Genomic DNA, 25,132 nt, shown 5'->3' with positions numbered 1-25,132 from the left:
TGGCAGGATTTTTTCATCAATTCCATTCAGAAAATAAAAACTGCTACATACCTCAATGCAGATTCAACTGCCCGCTGTCCCCTGATCTGAAGTTTTTACCTCCCTCAGATGGCCGAGAAACAGCAATATGATCTTAACTACTCCGGTTAAAATCATAAGAAAAACTCTGGTAGATTCTTCTTCAAACTCTGCCAGAGAGGTAATAACACGCTCCGGTGCTATTGTAAAATAACAAACTTTTGATTGAAGTTCTAAAAACTAAGTATAATCACCATAGTCCTCTCACACCTCCTATCTAGTCTTTGGGTGCAAGAGAATGACTGGGGGTGACGTAGAGGGGAGGAGCTATATAGCAACTCTGCTGGGTGAATCCTCTTGCACTTCCTGTAGGGGAGCAGATAATATCCCAGAAGTAATGATGACCCGTGGACTGATCACACATAACAGAAGAAAGAATAAGTGCGAGGCAGAAAAAGTGTCCAAAAGAGCATGCATGACAGAGAATATGAGATAGAGAAAGAGAGCAGCAGAGCGATAGACAGTAACAAATTGGAGAAGGCAAAAAAGAATCTATATGAATAAGTCCCAATTGAACAAGATAGTTGAAGGAAATAGGTAAGATAGCAGATGTTCTGAGATACCCTGTATTGGAATGTTAAATACAGCTGCTGTATTTCTATTAATAATCAGTAAGAATTATATTATGTTTGGCGCTTATTTCCTAGATATACACATACTTGACAAATAATTCAGACAAATAAGTTGTTTTATTTTGCCTGTATTTAAGTGGTCTAGTAATATTTTCTTTTCCCCCTGAGAGTTTATTTTCTACCATCAATATCTATAGTAAATGTATGTATGTTTCAAGTACCATATTAGATGAACGATGAAAAGGAGAAGACATATGAAAATTTCTCAGTTGTTCCTCAAGGGTCATAAGTCGCTCGTCCAACTGAAGTTCCAATTCCTGTAGTTCCATACGCACAGAATTCCTCAGACCTTGCAACTGATCAGCTTCATACCTGTATTAAAAATTATAGGTTACTTCAGAAGCATGAAACCAACCATACTGTAACAGGATTTTATTATTATTTAGGGATTTTACTTATTAATATCCCAGTCATAATAGCAACATATATTTAGATTCTAAGGAGGCACACTGCCTTGTGCCTAAATGAAGTAGGTAGATACCAGCTAGAAGTCTTCAGGGTTTCCTCCTGAAAGTGTCAGAGTACATTCAGTTGTACCGAAACAAGGTAAATAAAATGATGGGAACATGAAAGCACTGCTCTAAAAATAAAATGTAGCTGCTTCTATTCAATACAAGTTAGTGTGTTGGATCATAGTAACCTAAAGTCAATTTAATGAGCTTGGTAACATTTATGGAGCTTAATTTTGTTATGCTTTATGAAAATTGTATAAACAATAATATGACACATTTGTTCTATGTTTTTTTATCTATGTATTTTATTACATGTGATTTTGTATAACTATCAGAATTAGTATTAAGATCAGATTAATAAAAATAATAAAAAATAAAATTGCTGCAGCTGAGGTGTAATTAATATAAATAATTATTTATGCAAATTATGACCCTGAGGGAAGTCTCTCTAAGGGTGATGCAGGAAGCCAGACGTGGACCAGCTGCTCGGTGTGCCTAGAGGGATATGGCTGAACCTCACTGACGAGGGCCACAATAGGCCGAAACGTACGTCTAAGGTTTTGCCGTTTCTCTCATTCAGAGAGGGATTGTCTGGTATATCGGGGTTTGACTGTACTGTTAAGTCAGGAAAAAAAGACTGATATGCTACAGGAAAGTTCTTCTCTGTGTAAGGTACATGTTGAGCAAAAAGAGGCTGCTTCTTGGGTGGTAACTGGCCATAGAACAAGCTATTTTGCTGTTGTTCGTTTCCAGGTTGAGCGCTTCTCTGTTTTTAATTAGAGGTGTAATTAATATTGGTAGTAACCAAACTAAAGCAGACAAAGAGGAAATCTATGTGCAGGAAGTGAAAGTGTCAAAGACTTCTGGAATATCTATACCTAATCCAAATATGCAAAAGATAGTACAAACAAACACATTAGCATCAGTGACAAACAAATAACCTGACATATGGAGGCAGAACAAGGTTCAATTATACCAAAGGTTGGGACATCTAAAAAAATGAAACCCAAAACCCCAGAAAGTGGTAGTAAATTGATAGTAAATCCTAGCGTTTGAGAAACGCTAGGATTTACCAGTGCTACAAATAAAGGGGACTTTCAGTCATGAAGTATAAAATACTTCATGCTGAAAGATCCTTTATTTGCCTGCAGGGTATGCCGCACTGAGTGCCTCAGAACACAATTTTTCAGTGAGGTGATCTTAGCCAACAGCGTGCTAGCTATCCAGCATGACAGCTGGGCTGCATGGCTATAGGCTAAGAGGTGGAAACGTCAAGTCATTGAAAAAAGTGTTCTGCCGTGGGAGGCCTGAGGTGCTGGTAAATCCTAGCGTTTCACAAAAGCTAGGATTTACCATCACTTTAAGGCAAATGTTTGATAGTGGGAAGATAAGTCAAGAGGCCGCTGCACACAATTTATAGCAACAGGACAGATTAATTTGCAACTTCTATAGAAACAAATATCTCTATCTCTGTGTGTGTATATATATGTGTATATATATATATATATATATATATATATATATATATATATATATATATATATTCTCATAGCAACTGAAAAATTCTGGCTCCTAACTTTTTTGATGGCTCCTAGATTTTGAGCAACCTTTTAACAACCTGACATTCAGAGATTCCTAACTTACCCCATTGCCTGATCCTCTAATATTGTATCAAATTATAGACACTGAAATCATCAAGGACTTCAAAAGGGACAAACCGTCAATACAAATAAATAATAAAATGCATGGCCTTAAGATGATGACAACCATGGCTTGCTAAAACAATGAAGTATCAATCATGCTGTACTGAAGGGCTTAACATTAGATCTCAAGAAATAAAAAAAAACACATTTTTTGTTATTTTTAATTTAAAAACAAAAACACACACACACACAATTACCTTTCTTCATCAGTCAGATGCTGGTATACCAGTGTTTGCTGACGTAACATATTAAGTTCCAGATCCATCATTTGTGTTCTAAATAGATTTAAGCTCCTTTTCATTATCTGCAATTCTTGAAAAGTGTTCTAGAAAGGGGTATAATACAAAAAAATAAAAATAATTATTAATAGGGTTGGATATTTCCAAGATCATAACATTAAAGTATTTTTTTAATTATTCATGAATCAGACATTATGCACTTTAAAACATTTAAAAACAGTCTATTTTGCCTTGAAAAATGTGTATTGTTTTGCAGACCTGTGGAACACCACATGAAAATAAATTTTGAATGTGGTTTATATTCCCTCATTTGCTGTAGCCAATAAGGGACATATATAAACAAGCTCCTGCACATATCAGCATCCAGCCTCTCTGTGAGAGTGAAAACACTACAGTTTTCAGTGTTAAAATTACAGTCAAATGAGGCAGAAATAAATGTGCTTTGCAAAATTTGTTTTTAGTTATCTATAATTAAAAAAAAAAAAAAAAAAAAAAAATTAAGTTTAAAGTGAATGTAAAGTTTAATGAATAAATGCGCGGTATCTAAAAATAAAAAAAACAGGTGCACTTTCATTCAGTAACATTGAAGCTTCTTTTTTAAAATACTTACCTTTTTTTTATGGAAAGGACCGGCATCCTCTGCCCATAGCTCCTGCTGTAGTTAGCAGATCAACGACGAAACCGGGTTCCTCCAATCATTGCGTACCCCCTTTGGCATCCAGCTTGTGAGGCAATGCAACAAATTGAGGCACCCAGATTCATCATCGATTTGCTAACTACAGCAGGAGAAGCGGGCGGAGGATCGCCGGTCTGTTTTCTATAACAAAAAGGTAAGTATTTTAAAAAAGAAGCTTCAATGTAAAGTTTAATGAATAGAAAGTGCCCCCATTTTTAAGAGTATTTTTAGAAACCAGGCACTTTTTAATTAAACGTTACATTCATTTTAAATGTCCCTTAAAATATATTAATTCAGCTACAGCAAAACTTACTTCATACAGAGGTAGAACAGATGGTCTTTGGTTATTGTATCCACTTGTAGTTCCATCACTCCCTCTCATTAGGGGATGCTGTATAAATAAAGGAAAATAAATACAAATCAGCAAGTTCTGTTCGAATGCTACAGTATGTAGCCCTGTCCAAAACACATTTTACACTGATCATTGGGACATAAAAGTGCAAAAGGGTTTCAGAACATTTGATTATAGTACGAATGATTGCATATAACTATGCAAGGGTTAAACACATATTTAAAGTCAGGTCCAGAGCAGAAATGCACTACTAGAAGCTTGCTGAACACATCTGGTGAGGCAATGACATGTGGCATATGTGTAGCCACCAGCTAGTTCCCAATAGAGAAATGCTGCTCCTGAGCCTACTTAAGTATGCTTTACTACAAAGGATACCAAGAAAACAAAAACAATGATATTAAAAGTAAATACATTTTACGTAAAAACATTATAAAATTGCATTCTGTCGGACACATTAAAGTTTATTTTTGACATTCATGCCCCTTCAAAAATATTCTTTACATGGCAATCTTTTCCCACCCTTCCACCATGCAAATATTAGTCTGTGTTGTGGGGAACAAAATAGTAAAAGGGCTACGTTTCTCATCCCTCAGTTTTTCAGTATTCAAATAGTGTCTGATATACGATTTATATGTTGTGCATTACAGGCCAAAACATGGTTTGCATTTGCTTAATGTACATAGGTTTCATCTACAGGAGGGACCTTAAAGTGCCTGTGTTCAGTAATTGTTGCTTGGTTTATGAACAATTGGGCTGCTGCACTTGATAGTTTCAATTTGAAAATAGGATAACTTTTTTTCTCTAAATGTTAACGTGTGATCTCTCACGTGGCAGTGAAGGGTTAAGACGACGTACTCCATATTGTATATGCTGTCTGTGAGGGATTGCATGACTGATATATCATTTCCTATTCGAAAAAGTTTCATGAACTATATTCTAAGTAAGAGCAAGAGAAGCAATGCACTACTTATAGCTAGCTGCTGATTGGTGGCTGCATATATATTCCTCATTATTGTCTCATCCGATGTGTTCAGCTAGCTCCTAGTAGTGCATTGTTGCTCCTTCAACTAAGGATACAAAGAGAAAGAAGCAAATTAGAGCATACAATGTTAAACTGTCCAATTTACGCAATCTGATTTATGGGGAAAAAAGTTTCATGGCCCTTTAAACTAAAAGTCTCCTGTTACACTGACGTGCAGCCGTGACAGGCCTGCTTCTAGTAACCGATTGGCTGCTTTTCTACCACTACTATACTCAGACGTATTAACTCGTGTTAATGATACAGAAACCGGACTTAAAGGGATATGAAACTCAAAACTTTCATTTCACGATTCAGATAGAGCTTGCGATTTTAAACAACTTTCTATTTACTTCTAATTTATATTTTTCTTTGTTCTCTATCTTCTGTAGAAAAGCAGGTATGTAAGCTTAGGAGCTGGCCCATTTCTGGAGCACTATATGGCAGCAGTTTTACAAGAATGTTATCCATTTGCAAGAGCACTAGATGGCAGCACTATTTCCTGCCATGTAGTGCTCCTGATGCCTACCTAGGTATCTCTTCATCACAGAATATCATGGGAACGAAGTAAATTAGATATTTTTTTAGAATGGTATGCCATTTAAATGTTTTGGGTTATCCCTTTAAAACATAATACAGAAACTGTACATTCAAAAACTTTCCAGTTTATTTTCATTACCCATCTGGCTTTTTTCTCTTGGTATCCTTTGCTAAAACGTATCAACATACATAGCACAACTATATAATGATACAGAAACTGTACATTCAAAAACTTTCCAGTTTATTTTCATTACCCATCTGGCTTTTCTCTTGGTATCCTTTGCTAAAACGTATCAACATTACATAGCACAACTATATAATGTTTAATAATTTAATACATTTAAAGGGACAGTCAACACCAGAATTTTCATTGTTTAAAAAAGATAATCTATTACCCATTTGCCAGTTTTGCACAACCAACAGTTATAATAATACACGTTTTACCTCTGTGATTACCTTGTACCTAAAGCCCATGCAAACTGCCCCTTATTTCAGTTCTTTTGACAGACTCGCATTTTAGCCAATCAGTGCTCACTCCAGCGTAACTTTATGTGCATGAGCTCAATGTTATCTATATGACACATAGAACTAACGCCCTCTTGTGGTGAAAAACTGTCAAAATGCTTTCAGATTAGAGGCGACCTTCAAGGTCTAAAAAATTAGCATATGAACCTCCTAGGTTTAGCTTTCAACTAAGAATACCAAGAGAACAAAGCAAAATTGGTGATAAAAGTAAAGTGGAAAGTTGTTTAAAAATGACATGCCCTATCTGAATCATGAAAAAAATGGACTTGACTATCCCTTTAACCCCTTAATGACAACTGACGTACCAGGTACGTCCTGCAAAAACTAGCAGTTAGTGACAATGGACGTACCTGGTACGTCAGTTGTTTAAGAGAGTGCTGGAAGCGATCGCAATCGCTTCCAGCAGCTCTCAGGGTATTGCAGTGATGCCTCGATATGGAGGCATCCTGCAAAACCTTTTAACAAGCCTCCGATGCAGAGAGAGCGCGCGCGTGTGCACGTGGGGGCGCGCGCGCGCATATTAGCCACTGACACCAATGGAAAAAATAAAAAGTTCAAAACAAAAAAAAAAAAAAAATATATATATAAAAGGATCTGGGGGGGGGGGGGGGCTGCTACACTACAAAAAAGTTTATAAATATTTTTGGGGGCAAAAGTTTATAAATATTTTTGGGGGCAAATTGGGTACTGGCAGACAGCTGCCAGTACCCAAGATGGCGGCAATTAAGTAGCAGGGAGGGTTATAGAGCTGTTTGGTGGGGGATCAGGGAGGTTGGGGGCTAAGGCAGGGCTCCATTACAGCAGAATACATTTTTTAAAAAAATAAAATAAAAAAAACTCCTTTTATTTAGTACTGGCAGACTTTCTGCCAGTACTTAAGATGGCGGGGACAATTGTGGGGTGGGGGAGGGAAGAGAGCTGTTTGGGAGGGATCAGGGGGTGGGATGTGTCAGGTGGGAGGCTGATCTCTACACTAAAGCTAAAATTAACCCTGCCAGCGCCCTACAAGCTACCTAATTAACTCCTTCACTGCTGGGCATAATTCACATGTTGTGCGCAGCAGCATTTAGCGGCCTTCTAATTAACAAAAAGCAACGCCAAAGCCATATATGTCTGCTATTTCTGAACAAAGGGGATCCCAGAGAAGCTTTTACAACCATTTGTGCCATAATTGCACAAACTGTTTGTAAATAATTTCAGTGAGAAACCTAAAATTGTGAAAAATTTAAAGTTTTTTTTTTATTTGCTCGCATTTGGCGGTGAAATGGTGGCATGAAATATACCAAAATTGGCCTAGATCAATACTTGGAGTTGTCTACTACACTAAACTAAAGCTAAAATTAACCCTACAAGCTCCCTAATGAACCCCTTCACTGCTGGGCATAAAACACGTGTGTGGTGCACAGCGGCATTTAGCGGCCTTCTAATTACCAAAAAGCAACCCCAAAGCCATATAAGTCTGCTATTTCTGAACAAAGGCGATCCCAGAGAAGCATTTACAACCATTTGTGCCATAATTGCAGAAGCTGTTTGTAAATAATTTCAGTGGGAAACCTAAAGTTTGTGACAAAATGTGTGAAAAAGTGAATTTTTTTTTTAATTTGATCGCATTTGGCGGTGAAACGGTGGCATGAAATATACCAAAATGGGCCTAGATCAATACTTTGGGATGTCTTCTAAAAAAAAATATATACATGTCAATGGATATTCAGGTATTCCTGACAGATATCAGTGTTCCAATGTAACTAGCGCTAATTTTGAAAAAAAAAGTGGTTTAGAAATAGCAAAGTGCTACTTGTATTTATGGCCCTATAACTTGCAAAAAAAGCAAAGAACATGTAAACATTGGGTATTTCTAAACTCAGGACAAAATTTAGAAACTATTTAGCATGGGTGTGTTTTAGTGGTTGTAGATGTGTAACAGATTTTGGGGGTCAAAGTTAGAAAAAGTGTGTTTTTTCCATTTTTTCCTCATATTTTATAAAAATTTTTATAGTAAATTATAAGATATAATGAAAATAATGGTATATTTAGAAAGTCCATTTAATGGCGAGAAAAACGGTATATAATATGTGTGGGTACAGTAAATGAGTAACAGGAAAATTACAGCTGAACACAAACACCACAGAAATGTAAAAATAGCCATTGTCATTAAGGGTAAGAAAATTAAGGGGTTAATAATTGCACAATCCTTAGAATACCTTGGGGCGCTCTGAGCGGAGCCATGTCTCAAAGCAAAGCTCACACTTATTTAGTTGCAACTGAGCTTTTTGAAGAAAAAATTAAAATAAATAAATATATATCTCTCAAACAGAATAATCAGTTTGTATTGCCATTCAAAATTAGAATATACACTTATAAAACAATATATAATACCTTTCTCTACGGTATCTAAAACTACTTGTTTTTAGTACGAGTACACAGATTTTCCACTGACTTCCTTTTTCACACAGCAATGTTTACAAATGCCTTGAATGCATTGTGTAATCTTGCATACACATTTCTCAGTTCCCGTGTTGTTTTAAGTACTTTATATTCAGCAAAAAAGCAATAATGTTCCATTACCTGTGAAAGGTTTTGTAGTGAGTTTCGGATATCGTGCAGGACTCTGCGCAGTTGCATTTCAGTAGTAGAAGGGGCTGACATAGCTGGTAGACTATATCCAGAGTATGATCTATTAAGAGATCCACATGATAATCTCTGGGCCAGTGGACAACCATATGGTGAGACCAGAGCACCACACGAGGCCCCAGAAAAGCAAGGAACACTGTGTGTGCTCCATGTCCTGGCATATTCACATAACGGCCTTTCATGCCAGTCAGACTGAAGAGAGTGCAGAGAACAAGATGAATGTGATCTTTGTGACGTTGTCTGCATAGAGCTAGATTGTGACCCAACAGGATTAGTATCATCGGTTATCCTGTTAGGACAAGTTTTGTAGTTTTCTTTGTATTCAGATTTCTTAGAGATGGGCAGTGTAGATTTGTAGTTAGTGTTCGCTTCTTCGTCCAATGGTTCCATGCATTCTTGCTCCTCTGGAGAGTATTTGTAGGAAAATGTTGGTGGGCTACACACTGTAGCTTTTCCCGAAGATAAAACGATGTTCACTTTAGAGACTACCCTCACTGGACTAAGCATTTCAGAAGGTAATGACTGTGTCCTTCTCAAAGGATAGCCTGAGTCTGACAACTTATGTCTCCGTTTCAACAAGTCCTTGGACTTAACCAAGCTGCGCCCTCTTTTAGATCCGCTTGTTTCAGAACTGATCATCTTCATTTGAGCTCTCTGTAATGCAACATTTACACGTTCCAGAGAACCAGTTTCAGCCTTTCCCAACTGATGAAAACCATCATCATAGTCTGAGAAGCAATCCACCGATTCAGATATATGATGCGTCATGTAAGGAACCAGTTCATATTCACTGCCCGTCTCAAGCTCACTCTCAACTGTACATTGGTGCTGCAGTTCTTCTTCACTGTTATCTTGATTAATTTCAGCACTAGAGTTAAGTTCCTCTTGTGTCTTACAATCTTCATAGATACCCATTTGATTTTCCGATATAACGTTTTCTTTACTTATTTCTTGGTTTGTGCCAAAAAATACTTTACTTTCATTTAAGTCAATGGGGGTTAAAAACTCATCAATTTCAAAGTCTATAGGTTCTGGCGGATCCGTTGCTAATGGAGTCTTTAGATCGTCACAAACAGAAGTTACAGTTGTTTCACTATCGCAACTATCCGCACTACTTCCCATGGTCTGTAGGGGCTCATGAACCTGTAATGAGAAATGAAATATCACATTACAATGCAGACATATGCAAAACATTACTTTAAATAAAAGCTAAAAACTTTCCAAAATATAAACACAGCTTTAAAAACAACTTTCTCAATGCAATGTACCTAAAGAATCCTAAAGCTTTTTAGAATGAATTGTTGACTATGAGACATAGTTGCATGCAACCCGGAGTGTTGAAAGATTGGAAATAACACTCCTTTAGAACATGACGACTAATGAGGAAATTAACTCTTCATATAATCCATCCTTCAATTTTTTTATTTTTAGTTTTTTTTGTGTTCAGTCCAAATGCAAGATATAATTCAAAAACGGAAGAAAAAAAGCAAAAACACATTAGCATTGCATCAGGCTAAAAAAATCATTAAACATTTTGTGTAAAAACATAATTTATACTTACCTTTCCGAATATGGTGAGTCAACAGAATCATCAATTACTAGTGGGAATATCACTCCTGGCCAGCAGGAGGAGGCAAAGCTGCTATATAGGTCACTTCCCTTACCCATAACCCCCAGTCATTCAGCCGAAGGGAAATGGAAAAAGAAGATAACACAAAGATGTCTAAGGTTAGTTAAAAATAACGGTCTTAAAATAAAGGCTGGGCCGTTGCCTCACCATATCCGGAAAAAAATACATTTATCAGGCAAGTATAAATTATGTTTTCTTTCCTACGATATGGTGAGTCCACGGAATCATCAATTACTAGTGGGAACCAATACCCAAGCTAGAGGACACAGATAAGGGAGGGACAAGACAGGTAACCTAAACAGAAGGCACCACTGCTTGAAGAACCTTTCTCCCAAAAGAATTTGGAAAAAGTATGCAAAGAAGACCAAGTTGCAGCCTTGCAAATCTGCTCCACAGAAGCCTCATTTTTGATAGCCCAGGAAGAAGAAACAGCCCTCGAGGAATGAGCTGCGATTCTCTCAGGAGGTTGCAATCCAGCAGTCTCATAGGCCGAACAAAAAATACTGTTCAACCAAAAAGAAAGTAGCAGCCATAGTCTTCTGACCCTTGCGTTTCCCAGAAAAACAAATAAACAAAGCAGAAGACTGACGAAAGTCCTTAGTCGCTTGTAGATAGAATTTCAACGCATGCACAACATCTAGGTTGTGCAACAAACGCTCCTTATGAGAAGAAGGATTAGGACACAAGGAAGGGACAACGATCGCCTGATTAATAATCCTGTTCGAAACAACCTAAGGCAAGTAACCTAATCTAGTACGCAGAACCACCTTATCAGAATGAAAAATAAGATAAGGAGAATCATACTGCAGAAATGAGAGTTCTAAAACTCTTCGAGCAGAAGAAATAGCAACAAGAAACAAAACTTAATATCTAAGGAATGCATAGGCTCAAACGGAGCCCGCTGTAAAACCTTATGAACAAGGTTAAGACTCCAGGGAGGAGAAACAGAATTTATGTTTACCTGATAAATTACTTTCTCCAACGGTGTGTCCGGTCCACGGCGTCATCCTTACTTGTGGGATATTCTCTTCCCCAACAGGAAATGGCAAAGAGCCCAGCAAAGCTGGTCACATGATCCCTCCTAGGCTCCGCCTTCCCCAGTCATTCGACCGACGTAAAGGAGGAATATTTGCATAGGAGAAACCATATGATACCGTGGTGACTGTAGTTAAAGAAAATAAATTATCAGACCTGATTAAAAAACCAGGGCGGGCCGTGGACCGGACACACCGTTGGAGAAAGTAATTTATCAGGTAAACATAAATTCTGTTTTCTCCAACATAGGTGTGTCCGGTCCACGGCGTCATCCTTACTTGTGGGAACCAATACCAAAGCTTTAGGACACGGATGAAGGGAGGGAGCAAATCAGGTCACCTAAATGGAAGGCACCACGGCTTGCAAAACCTTTCTCCCAAAAATAGCCTCAGAAGAAGCAAAAGTATCAAACTTGTAAAATTTGGTAAAAGTGTGCAGTGAAGACCAAGTCGCTGCCTTACATATCTGATCAACAGAAGCCTCGTTCTTGAAGGCCCATGTGGAAGCCACAGCCCTAGTGGAATGAGCTGTGATTCTTTCAGGAGGCTGCCGTCCGGCAGTCTCATAAGCCAATCTGATGATGCTTTTAATCCAAAAAGAGAGAGAGGTAGAAGTTGCTTTTTGACCTCTCCTTTTACCAGAATAAACAACAAACAAGGAAGATGTTTGTCTAAAATCCTTTGTAGCATCCAAATAGAATTTCAGAGCGCGAACAACATCCAAATTGTGCAACAAACGTTCCTTCTTTGAAACTGGATTCGGACACAAAGAAGGCACGACTATCTCCTGGTTAATGTTTTTGTTAGAAACAACTTTCGGAAGAAAACCAGGTTTAGTACGTAAAACCACCTTATCTGCATGGAACACCAGATAAGGAGGAGAACACTGCAGAGCAGATAATTCTGAAACTCTTCTAGCAGAAGAAATTGCAACCAAAAACAAAACTTTCCAAGATAATAACTTAATATCAACGGAATGTAAGGGTTCAAACGGAACCCCCTGAAGAACTGAAAGAACTAAATTGAGACTCCAAGGAGGAGTCAAAGGTTTGTAAACAGGCTTGATTCTAACCAGAGCCTGAACAAAGGCTTGAACATCTGGCACAGCTGCCAGCTTTTTGTGAAGTAACACAGACAAGGCAGAAATCTGTCCCTTCAAGGAACTTGCAGATAATCCTTTCTCCAATCCTTCTTGAAGAAAGGATAGAATCTTAGGAATTTTAACCTTGTCCCAAGGGAATCCTTTAGATTCACACCAACAGATATATTTTTTCCATATTTTGTGGTAAATTTTTCTAGTTACAGGCTTTCTGGCCTGAACAAGAGTATCAATAACAGAATCTGAACACTAAAAAACTCTAAGCCATCTCCGTGGAGATGTTGCCTGTACAACGGCAAAGAGAATGACTGGGGAAGGCGGAGCCTAGGAGGGATCATGTGACCAGCTTTGCTGGGCTCTTTGCCATTTCCTGTTGGGGAAGAGAATATCCCACAAGTAAGGATGACGCCGTGGACCGGACACACCTATGTTGGAGAAAACAGGTTTAAACACAGGCCTGATTCTGACCAAAGCCTGACAAAAAGATTGCACATCTGGCGCATCCGCCAAAAGCTTATACAACAAAATAGATAACGCAGAAATCTTACCTTCCAGAGTACTAGCTGAGAAACCCTTCTCCAGACCCTGCTGGAGAAAGGACAAAATCCTATGAATCCTGACTCTACTCCAAGAGTAGCCTCTAGATTCACACCAATACAGATATTTACGCCATATCTTATGGTAAATCTTCCTTGTCACAGGCTTAAAAATTAAGCGTTCAATCTCCAAGCAGTCAGCTTCAGGGAACCAAGATTTTGATGAAGGAAAGGACCCTGAATTAGAAGGTCCTTCCTGAGAGGTTGTCTCCAAGGTGGAAGAGATGACATTTCCACTAGGTCTGCATACCAGATCCTGCGAGACCACGTTGGTGCTATGAGAATCACTGACATCCTCTCCTGTTTGATCCGAGCAATGACTCTTGGAAGGAGAGTGAACGGAGGAAACAGGTATGCTAGACTGAAAATCCAAGGGACCGCCAGAGCATCTATCAGGACAGCCTGAGGATCCCTTGACCTCGAACTGTACCTCGGAAGCTTGGTATTCTGCCGAGAAGCCATGAGATCCAGCTCTGGCTGCCCCCATTTGAGGATCAAACTGGAAAACACCTCCGGATGGAGTTCCCACTCCCCGGGTTGAAAGGTCTGTCTGCTCAGAAAATCTGTTTCCCAATTGTCCACTCCTGGAATGTGGATCACAGATAGACAGCAGTTGTGGGTTTCCGCCCACTGAATAATTCTGGCCACCTCTGACATGGCCAAGAAACTCTGAGTTCCCCCCGGTGTTTGATGTACGCCATTGATGTAATGAGTCTGACTGGAACCTGATAAACCGGGCTAAGGCTAACTGAGACCAGGCCAGCAGAGCATTGAAGATAGCTCTCAGCTCTACAATGTTTATGGGGAGATCCGACTCCTCCCGACTCCATAGACCCTGAACCTTCAAAGAGCCCAGACTGCTCCCCAACCCATCAGACTGGCATCCGTGGTAAATCACCCAAGAAGGCCTGCGAAAGCAAGTTCCCTCGTAAAGGTGTTCCTGAGACAACTACCACAGAAGAGTCTCTTGTCACCTGACCCAAAACTAGTCTCTGAGACAGATCCGCATAGTCCCCGTTCCATTGTCTTAGCATGCACAACTGCAGAGGTCTGAGATTGGACCGAGCGAACGGGATGATGTCCATGGAAGCTACCATCAGACCAATTACCTCCATACATTGAGCCACTGACAGCCGAGGAAAGGACTAAAGGGCAAAACACAAGTCGAAGATCTTTGTCTTTCTGACCTCTGTCAGAAATATATTCATTGTTAGGGAGTCTATTATAGTTCCCAAGAAAACTACTATTGTAGCTGAAATCAGAGAACTTTTTCCCAGATTCACCTTCCATCCGTGGGAGTGAAGAAAAGACAACAAGATCTCCGTATGAGATTTTGCTTGTTGAAAAGACGGCGCCTGAACCACAATGTCGTCCAGATATGGTGCCACTGCAATGCCCCGAGACCGGATCACTGTCATTAGAGCCCCCAGAACCTTTGAAAAATTCTGGGAGCTGTGGCAAGGCCGAATGGAAGAGCCACAAACTGAAAGTGATTGTCCAAGAAGGTGAAGATCCCAGTGAATGGGAACATGAAGGTACGCATCCATTAGGTTTATGGTTGTCATGAACTGACCCTCTTGGACCAAAGGGAGAATGAAGGATGGTACTCTGAGGAACTTGTTAGACATTTCAAGTCATTTGGTCTGAACGTTCCCTCTTTTTTGGGAACTAAGAACAGATTCAAGTAAAATCCCAGACCACGTTCCTGCGTAGGAAAAGGGACTATGATTCACTGGGCAGAAAGATCCTTGACACAATTTAAGAACGCCTCTCTCTTTATCTGGTCTACAGATAATCTTGAGAGAAAAAGCCTGCCTCTGGGAGGGAAAGTCTTGAATTCTATTTTGTACACCTGGGATACGATATCCACCGCCCAGGAGTCCTGAACATCTCACATCCAGGCTTTGAACGAAAAGAGTCTGCTCCCGGTTTGGGGGCCAAACCTTCATGCTGACTTGGAGTCAGCTGTAGGCTTATTAGACTGCTTTCCCTTATTCCAAGACTGACTAGGCTTCCAGGAAGACTAGATTGTTCTTGCTTGGAGGAGGAAAAGGAGGGTTTTCTGACTTTCTGCTTATTCTTTTTATCCTGAGGGAAAAAAAAAAAAGATCTCTTCCCTCCTGTGATATCTGAAATTAATTCAGTCAAGCCAGGACCAAACAAGGTCTTACCCTTGTAAGGGATCGCTAAAAGATTAGACTAAGATGAAACATCTGCAGACCAGGACTTCAACCATAAGGCTCTGCGGGCGATAACCGCAAAACCAGAAATCTTAGCTCCCAGCTTAATCACCTGTAAGGAAGCATCCATCATAAAGGAATTGGCTAATTTATGAGCCTTAATCCTGTCCCAGATCACCTGAAAAGGAGTATCTGTCTGAATAGAATCAGACAAGGCATCAAACCAGTAGGCTGCTGCACTAGTGACAGTGGCAATACACACTGCAGGCTGCTATTGGAGACCCTGGTGAATATACATTTTCTTATTCAATGCCTCCAACTTCTTGTCCATTGGATCCTTAAAAGAACAACTATCCTCTATGAGAATAGTAGTCCTCTTAACCAAGGTGGAGATCGTCCCTTCCACCTTAGGGACCGTCTGCCACGACTCTTTAATGGAGTCAGCAATAGGAAACATTATCCTAAAAATTGGAGAAGGAGAAAAATGAATTCCAGGTCTCTCCCACTCTCCCGTGCAATTATCTCAGTAGCACGGTCAGGTACAGGAAATACCTCCATCGCGGAGGGAACACCAAAGTACTTCTTTAGCCTACTAGACTTCTTAGGGTTGACTACGACAGACATATTGGAGTTGTCCAAGGTAGCCAAAACCTCCTTAAGTAACAGAAAGAGGTGTTCCAGCTTAAATCTGAAGGATACAACTTCAGCATCAGAAGAAGGGATTAAACTGTCACAATCTGAGATTTCACCCTCTTATGCTACCAAAGTGTCCTCCTCCTCAGACTTGTGAGAACACTATTAATAGCCCCAACTGGATCAGAAACCTTACTCGATGACTCTTTAAACTTCCTCTTGCACTTTCCCTGCAGCATGGGAAAAGCAGACAGCGCCTCAGATACCGCCGAGGATACCTGGGCAGCAATGTCTTGCAAAGAAACTCCTACCGGAGTGTGCGAGGAAAAGCAGGGCACTGCATGAGTAGACAACAAAGATTGGGACGCTTGAGGAGAAAGCAGCTTATCCAATACAGGATCTACACATGAACAGCATCTGCCTTAGCTAATGATGGCTCATGATCAAAACGTTTATCTCTGTAACAATGTTCTTTCAATACATGAACAAAAAGGAACTGGAGGTTCCACCTGGGCGTCAAAACAAAGGCTACAAGTAACATTCTGCAAAGCCTCCTGATTCATCTTTACCCACAAGATAAATAAAAGGAAAAAACAGCAAACACATTCACTTTTTTTTTTAAAATAAAAATATAAAATGTACTTATTTTAAACCGTTACTGCACCTTTAAATAATAAAAAGCAAAAACTGAATGAAGCAACAATCAACCTCAGGCAACCATCTACACCTCAGCTATATTGCTGAAGTGCCTACTTGTCCTGCTGCAGCAGTCAAAATCAAAATGAGACAATCAGACTTTAAACTGTGCTTTCCTTCACATCAAAGGACTAGAGAGCGACAGCAAAAAGAAAGAGGCTCCTTGTTAGCAGAGCCGTTATAACAACACGCACATCTCAACTCCGGACTCACAGGGAGTGAGAAAAACGCGCCATAATATACCGCCTCCTAAACCGGAACTACCTCCTCAACAGGCAAAGCTGTGTAATAGAAAAACCAAACACAAAACAGTCTTAGCCAAGAGCTAAACCGAAGAAAAAACACATAAAACTGAGTCCCAATAAAAAAGAACTCCTCTCGTCTAGAGTGCCTGCATAACTGCCTCTGAATTAACCCTATATAGAGTTAATATGCAAATAACATCCCCATGCAGCCTTAAAGCTGTATAAGTGCCAGATTTTCCCTAAAAAATAAGATTATTATTAATGGCACCTTAATGTTCATCTGTTAGGCAGCAGGACAGCTCACCTGGTTTGAGAGGGTACCTTGCCTCACAGACCTGTGGAAATGGAAAAGACTAAGTAAGCTTACTTAGGCTTTCAAATTAGGGCAGCAAAACGGATTTGGGAAAGCACAGTGCGGAATATACCCCACAAGTTCCCAAATGCTTAAAAGCCACCACTACCCTACTGAAGAGACTGACGTGGGCTACGGCTAGACCCCAGGAAAGATCAGAGCAAACCTACTCTGCTTTAAAATAAAAAAAAATCTTGAAGTTCAATTTTCTTCGGCACCAAAAACTTCACCTCCTCCATGAACAGAGGCAAAGAGAATGACTGGGGGTTATGGGTAAGGGAAGTGACATATATAGCAGCTTTGCTGTGGTGCTCTTTGCCTCCTCCTGCTGGCCAGGAGTGATATTCCCACTAGTAATTGATGATTCCGTGGACTAAACATATTTTAGCAAATAAATGCAGCTTTTAATTCTCTTTCCCCAATGGAAACTCTTTAAAAGAAAGAAATGTCAAATTAAATCAACTTAGAAGATCAAATACAGCATATGTCTACAGGAATATTATGCCAGACTAAATCTAATAAACCTCTTTGGATTATACATTTATAAGTCACAGAACAAGGTAGAAGAGTATATGTAATCAATTTGGATTATAATAAAACACCTGAAACGCACACAAACCAATTCATAAACTGGAGTACCTTAGTCTAGACCACTGGTTTTCAAACCTATCCACAGGCCTCCCTAACAGGCCACATTTTGTGGCTATCTTAACTAGAGCACAGGGAATCATCTTATTAGAAAATGTTATTTTACATGCTCTCATCCAAGGTTATCCAGAAAACCTGGACTGTTGGGGAGGCCTGAGGACAGGTTTGAAAACAGTGGTATAGACTAAAGAATTAGGTAATTGAGATGGCTAAGATATTTAAAAAAAAAAAAAAAAAAAAGCTTCAGAAAAAAAATGTATTTTTAAAATGTCAATTTAATAACAGATAGATTATACAATCTTGTATGCAAGATATATATAAATAAAACTCATTCTAATGTCAAAATTGTGCAGACTTGCACTAAATTATATATTTAATAAAACATTCATCTCAAAGGGTTTCATGTCCCTTTAAGGACGGTAAAAAGAGAGGAACAGGAAAATGAGAATTTTAAACAATCTAAAGTTTAGCAAAGACATAATTTATGCTTACCTGATAAATTATTACTTGGCAGTGAGAGGCCACTAAATCCATTCATAACCTTTAGGAAATACTTCACCTGGCCACCAGGAGGAGGCAAAAACACCCCATACAGAGCATTAAAATATCCCTCCCACTTCCGCTACCCACTCAGTAGTTCAAGCCGAGGATTAGGAAAAGTAGATCGATAAAAAGGGGTATAGAGGTGCCATAAAACTGCTGCCACTACATAATTTCAGAGTGAGTTCTTGGACTCTCAATGCCTCAAGAAAAGAATTTATCATCAGGTAAACATCAATTATGTTTTCTTTCTAATAGCAGTGAGAGTCCATGAAATCAATTTATAACCTATGGGAAACCAATAACCAATCTGTGTAGTCCATGAAAAAATGTAGGGAGGAAAAGGTAGTCCTAATTACTAGACACCACCGCTTGAAAAAGCTTTCTCCCAAAGTAAGCCTCTGCTGAGGCAAAAACATCAAATCAGTAAAATTTTGTGGAAGTATGCAATGAAGACCAAGTAGCAGCCTTGCATATCTGTTCAACTGAAGCCTCATTCTTGAAGGCCCAGGAAGAGGACACTGCACGAGTACAATGTGCCGTAATCAGAGATGGAGGCTGCTGACCCATCATGCAAATCAAGCTTCTGAGTCAGAAGGCTAAGGTAACAGCTATGGCTTTCTGCCCTTTGCGCTTATAAGAATACAGGATAAACACGGAAGATGATTGAGGAAAATCCTTGGTAGCATAAAGATAAAACTTTAAAGGTCTAACAACAACATCTAGATTATGTAACAACCTCTCCTTAGAGGAAGGAGGTTTGAGACAAAGATGGAACAACAATTTCTTAATTGATATTGTGAATTGAGACAATCTAAGGTAAAAAATAAACAAACAAAAAAAAAAACATCTTTGTCCGAAGTACAGCCTTATTAAAAAAAACACTAAATAAGTAGAGTCACACTGGAGGGCAGACAACTCACACTCTACGAGCAGAGGAAATAGCTAACAAAAACACTTTCCAAGTTAGTAACTTAATATCAAGAGAATGCATAGGCTCAAATGAAGCCTGTTGAAGAACTCTAAGAACTAGATTAAAGGGACAGTTCACCCAAAAAATTTCTCCCCTTTAAATTGTTCCCAATGATTCATTTTACCTGCTGGAGTGTTTAAAATTGTTTACAAGTAGCTCCTTTACCCCTATTTTGGCATTTGAAATAACTGATTTAGCCTGTGGTATCCCAACCTATACTGAAAGTTTCTATACTGGAGTATATTCTATTGAATAGCCTAAGTAAACACAGCCAGCAGAATAAATTACACTTTCAGTGGGGGCATGATAGTTAAGTAATAAAATTATAATTTTCCATTGTTCTCTCTAAGTATTGAGCTTTAGTTTTCTAGACAAATATAAGATAAGGAAGCAAATCTGTGTACATAAAAGTGATAACATAATGAGATCTGATATGACCTGAAGCTCAACCCATTGTAATAGACTGTGGTTTAAAAGCACAAAACCAGCTACTTCATATACACAAATAAACCGAAAAATGCAATTTCTCATAAATGTTATACTCTGCAGCTGGTATAACAAGTCATTAAAAATACATTCATATAAAAACAATTTTACAGTGTGCTGTCCCTTTAAGGCGGCATTGAGGAGCAATAGGTTTGAAAACAGGTCTAATTCTAGCAATAGCCTGAACATCTGGCAAATGCAATAGAACAGAAAGAGCAAAAATCTGACCTTTAAGAGAACTAGTCAACAGGCCCTTCTCTAGGATCATCTTGCAGAAACTTATTAGTCCTCCACACCTTATGGTAAATATTTCTGGTAACCTGCTTACGAGCCTGGAACAAAGTCTCAATTACCTCCTCAGAGAATCCGCTCTTAGATAAAACTATGCATTCAATCGCCATGCAGTAAGCCTCAGAGAACCTAGATTTTGGTAGAAAAACGGACCATGAGCTAGAAGGTCTAGTCTCTGAAGCAGCCGCCAAGGAGGAGCAGACAACATTCTTACGAGGTCTGCATACCAAGTCCAGCGTGGCTACGCAGGAGCTAACAGGATTGCTGAAATTCCCTCTGGATTGATTCAAGCTATTTACTCAAGGCAGCATACACACTAGATTGAAATGCCAAACTTCTAATTGTCCACCAACTCCCCTTGAAGATCACTCTATCTGGACACGTATGCCGGTAGCTTGGCATTGAGACGGGAATCCATCAAATCCATCTCCGGGCTCTCCCACCTGCGGGTGATCTTACGAAAAAACCTCCTGGTTTAGAGCCCATTCCCCGAAATGTGGATGGCTGCGGCAGTGATATGTTTCATCCCATTGAAGAATACGAGACACCTCTAGCATCGACAGAGCTGAGAGTTTACCCTGATGGTTGACATATGCCACAGTAATGATGTTGTCCGATTGGAATTGAATATAGTGAACAGAATGAAGCTGGAGCCATTACAGGAGAGCATTGATGATAACCCTCAACTCCAGGAGGTTGATCGTGAGCGTCATCTTCTCTGGGCCTCAGGTTACCTGAACAGACACCAGCAAAAATGTTCTCGTCTCTGAATCCAGAGATATTACCCGAGACAGGTCCGAATGATTTCCAGTCCATTGCCTTATCATATATAACTGTAGAGGTCTCAGATGAAAGCAAGCAGAAAGAATATCCGAAGCTGCAACAGGACCTACCACTTCCATGCATTGAGCCGTTAAAGGCGGAAGAGTGGAGAAGACAGCCGGCAGCCTTGAAGCTTCTCTTGGCATTGGTCTGTGAGATAAATATGCATGCTAATAGAAGCTATGATGATCCCTAGAAAGCTCACCATCGTGTTGGGGTTGAGAACTCTTTTATAGGTTTAGCTTCCAGCCATGCTTTCAAAGGTACAAGAGTAACTTCTCTGTGTGAGATGTCACTAAATATAAAGATGGAGCTTGAACCAAGATGCTGTCGAAGTAAGATGTCACACAATCCCCTGTAGTCTGGCCAAAGCAAGGAGAGCCGTAGCTGAGCCAAAAATGAAAGCTATAAATTGGTAATGCTTGTCCAGGAAAGCAAAACAGAGATGCTGGTGATTATCTCTGTGAATCTGAATTGGGAGGTATGCATCCTTCAGATCTATGGTGGTCATGAACTGACCCTTCTGCACAAGAGGAAAAATGAAACTGATAGGGTACCTTCATTCAAGATGGAATCCAACAAATTTGTTGAGGCACTTCAGGTCTAAAATAGGACGAAAAGTTCCCTCCTTTTAGGGAATGATGAAGAGGTTTGAATAGAACCCTTTTCCTCTCTGTGCCTGAGGCACTAGAACAACTCTTATAGATACCAGATATCCCACACAAACACACAGCAAAGGAAGGCTGTTCTTTTTTCAGGGTCCCCCAAGATACTTGATAGGAGGAACCTGCCCCTTGGAAGACGAGATGGAAAAACATAATTTATGCTTACCTGATAAATTCCTTTCTTCTGTTGTGTGATCAGTCCACGGGTCATCATTACTTCTGGGATATTATCTGCTCCCCTACAGGAAGTGCAAGAGGATTCACCCAGCAGAGTTGCTATATAGCTCCTCCCCTCTACGTCACCTCCAGTCATTCGACCAAAGACCAACGAGAAAGGAGAAGCCAAGGGTGTAGTGGTGACTGGATTATAATTTAAAAAATATTTACCTGCCTTAAAAAACAGGGCGGGCCGTGGACTGATCACACAACAGAAGAAAGGAATTTATCAGGTAAGCATAAATTATGTTTTCTTCTGTTATGTGTGATCAGTCCACGGGTCATCATTACTTCTGGGATACCAATACCAAAGCAAAAGTACACGGATGACGGGAGGGATAGGCAGGCTCATTATACAGAAGGAACCACTGCCTGAAGAACCTTTCTCCCAAAAATAGCCTCCGAAGAAGCAAAAGTGTCAAATTTGTAAAATTTGGAAAAAGTATGAAGCGAAGACCAAGTTGCAGCCTTGCAAATCTGTTCAACAGAGGCCTCATTCTTAAAGGCCCAAGTGGAAGCCACAGCTCTAGTAGAATGAGCTGTAATTCTTTCAGGAGGCTGCTGTCCAGCAGTCTCATAGGCTAAACGAATTATGCTACGAAGCCAGAAGGAGAGAGAGGTAGCCGAAGCCTTATGACCTCTCCTCTGACCAGAGTACACGACAAACAGGGAAGACGTTTGTCGAAAATCCTTAGTTGCCTGCAAGTAGAACTTGAGGGCACGAACTACATCCAGATTGTGTAGAAGACGTTCCTTCTTTGAAGAAGGATTTGGACACAAGGATGGAACAACAATTTCTTGATTGATATTCCTGTTAGTGACTACCTTAGGTAAGAACCCAGGTTTAGTACGCAGAACTACCTTGTCTGAGTGAAAGATCAGATAAGGAGAATCACAATGTAAGGCTGATAATTCAGAGACTCTTCGAGCCGAGGAAATAGCCATTAAAAATAGAACTTTCCAAGATAACAATTTTATATCAATGGAATGAAGGGGTTCGAACGGAACACCCTGTAAAACGTTAAGAACTAAGTTTAAACTCCAAGGCGGAGCAACAGTTTTAAACACAGGCTTGATCCTAGCTAAAGCCTGACAAAATGCCTGGACGTCTGGATTTTCTGACAGACGCTTGTGTAACAAGATGGACAGAGCTGAGATCTGTCCCTTTAATGAGCTAGCCGATAAACCCTTTTCTAAACCTTCTTGTAGAAAGGACAATATCCTAGGAATCCTAACCTTACTCCAGGAGTAATCTTTGGATTCACACCAGTATAGGTATTTACGCCATATTTTATGGTAAATCTTTCTGGTAACAGGCTTCCTAGCCTGTATCAGGGTATCAATAACCGACTCAGAAAAACCACGTTTTGATAAAATCAAGCGTTCAATTTCCAAGCAGTCAGCTTCAGAGAAGTTAGATTTTGATGTTTGAATGGACCCTGTATCAGAAGGTCCTGTCTTAGAGGTAGAGACCAAGGCGGACAGGATGACATGTCCACTAGATCTGCATACCAAGTCCTGCGTGGCCATGCAGGTGCTATTAGAATCACTGATGCTCTCTCCTGTTTGATTTTGGCAATCAATCGAGGAAGCAGCGGGAAGGGTGGAAACACATAAGCCATCCTGAAGTTCCAAGGTGCTGTCAAAGCATCTATCAGAACCGCTCCCGGATCCCTGGATCTGGATCCGTAGCGAGGAAGTTTGGCGTTCTGGCGAGACGCCATGAGATCTATATCTGGTTTGCCCCAACGTCGAAGTATTTGGGCAAAGACCTCCGGATGAAGTTCCCACTCCCCCGGATGAAAAGTCTGGCGACTCAAGAAATCCGCCTCCCAGTTCTCCACTCCCGGGATGTGGATTGCTGACAGGTGGCAAGAGTGAGACTCTGCCCAGCGAAATATCTTTGATACTTCCATCATTGCTAGGGAGCTTCTTGTCCCTCCCTGATGGTTGATGTAAGCTACAGTCGTGATGTTGTCCGACTGAAACCTGATGAACCCCCGAGTTTTTAACTGGGGCCAAGCTAGAAGGGCATTGAGAACTGCTCTCAATTCCAGAATGTTTATTGGCAGGAGACTTTCCTCCTGACTCCATTGTCCCTGAGCCTTCAGAGAATTCCAGACAGCGCCCCAACCTAGTAGGCTGGCGTCTGTTGTTACAATTGTCCAGTCCGGCCTGCTGAATGGCATCCCCCTGGACAGATGTGGCCGAGAAAGCCACCATAGAAGAGAGTTTCTGGTCTCTTGATCCAGATTCAGAGTGGGGGACAAATCTGAGTAATCCCCATTCCACTGACTCAGCATGCACAATTGCAGCGGTCTGAGATGTAGGCGTGCAAAGGGTACTATGTCCATTGCTGCTACCATTAAGCCGATCACCTCCATGCATTGAGCTACTGACGGGAGTTGAATGGAATGAAGGACACGGCATGCATTTAGAAGCTTTGTTAATCTGTCTTCTGTCAGATAAATCTTCATTTCTACAGAATCTATAAGAGTCCCCAAGAATGGAACTCTTGTGAGAGGAAAGAGAGAACTCTTCTTTTCGTTCACTTTCCATCCATGCGACCTTAGAAATGCCAGAACTAACTCTGTATGAGACTTGGCAGTTTGAAAGCTTGAAGCTTGTATCAGAATGTCGTCTAGGTACGGAGCTACCGAAATTCCTCGCGGTCTTAGTACCGCCAGAAGGGCACCCAGAACCTTTGTGAAGATTCTTGGAGCCGTAGCCAATCCGAATGGAAGGGCTACAAACTGGTAATGCCTGTCTAAGAAGGCAAACCTTAGATACCGGTAATGATCTTTGTGAATCGGTATGTGAAGGTAAGCATCCTTTAAATCCACTGTGGTCATGTACTGACCCTCTTGGATCATGGGTAAGATTGTCCGAATAGTTTCCATTTTGAACGATGGAACTCTTAGGAATTTGTTTAGGATCTTTAAATCCAAGATTGGCCTGAAAGTTCCCTCTTTTTTGGGAACCACAAACAGGTTTGAGTAAAACCCTTGTCCTTGTTCCGACCGCGGAACCGGATGGATCACTCCCATTAATAATAGATCTTGTACACAGCGTAGAAACGCGTCTTTCTTTATTTGGTTTGTTGACAACCTTGACAGATGAAATCTCCCTCTTGGGGGAGAGAATTTGAAGTCTAGAAGGTATCCCTGAGATATGATCTCT

General features: G+C 40.2%; 1 protein-coding gene across 2 annotated transcripts in view; it reads right to left on the bottom strand.

Moving 5' to 3' along the window:
- Positions 1 to 716: 716 nt before the first annotated feature.
- Positions 717 to 25,132, bottom strand: part of ITPRID2 (ITPR interacting domain containing 2) — a 229,220-nt gene continuing 204,804 nt past the window's right edge. For both annotated transcript variants that reach the window (XM_053698523.1, XM_053698524.1), the window contains 4 exons: positions 8,781 to 9,989; positions 4,094 to 4,171; positions 3,063 to 3,190; positions 717 to 1,022 (listed from right to left, as the gene is read on the bottom strand). In XM_053698523.1, the coding sequence (XP_053554498.1) occupies positions 842 to 1,022; positions 3,063 to 3,190; positions 4,094 to 4,171; positions 8,781 to 9,989 (1,596 nt within the window). In that variant the 3' untranslated portion in view covers positions 717 to 841. The remainder of the gene's footprint in view (positions 1,023 to 3,062; positions 3,191 to 4,093; positions 4,172 to 8,780; positions 9,990 to 25,132) is intronic.

Source organism: Bombina bombina, chromosome 1, assembly GCF_027579735.1.
Source record: "Bombina bombina isolate aBomBom1 chromosome 1, aBomBom1.pri, whole genome shotgun sequence".
Lineage (NCBI taxonomy): Eukaryota > Metazoa > Chordata > Amphibia > Anura > Bombinatoridae > Bombina > Bombina bombina.
Note: the sequence above shows the minus strand (reverse complement) of the source record. Positions and strands in the feature narration are given on the sequence as shown.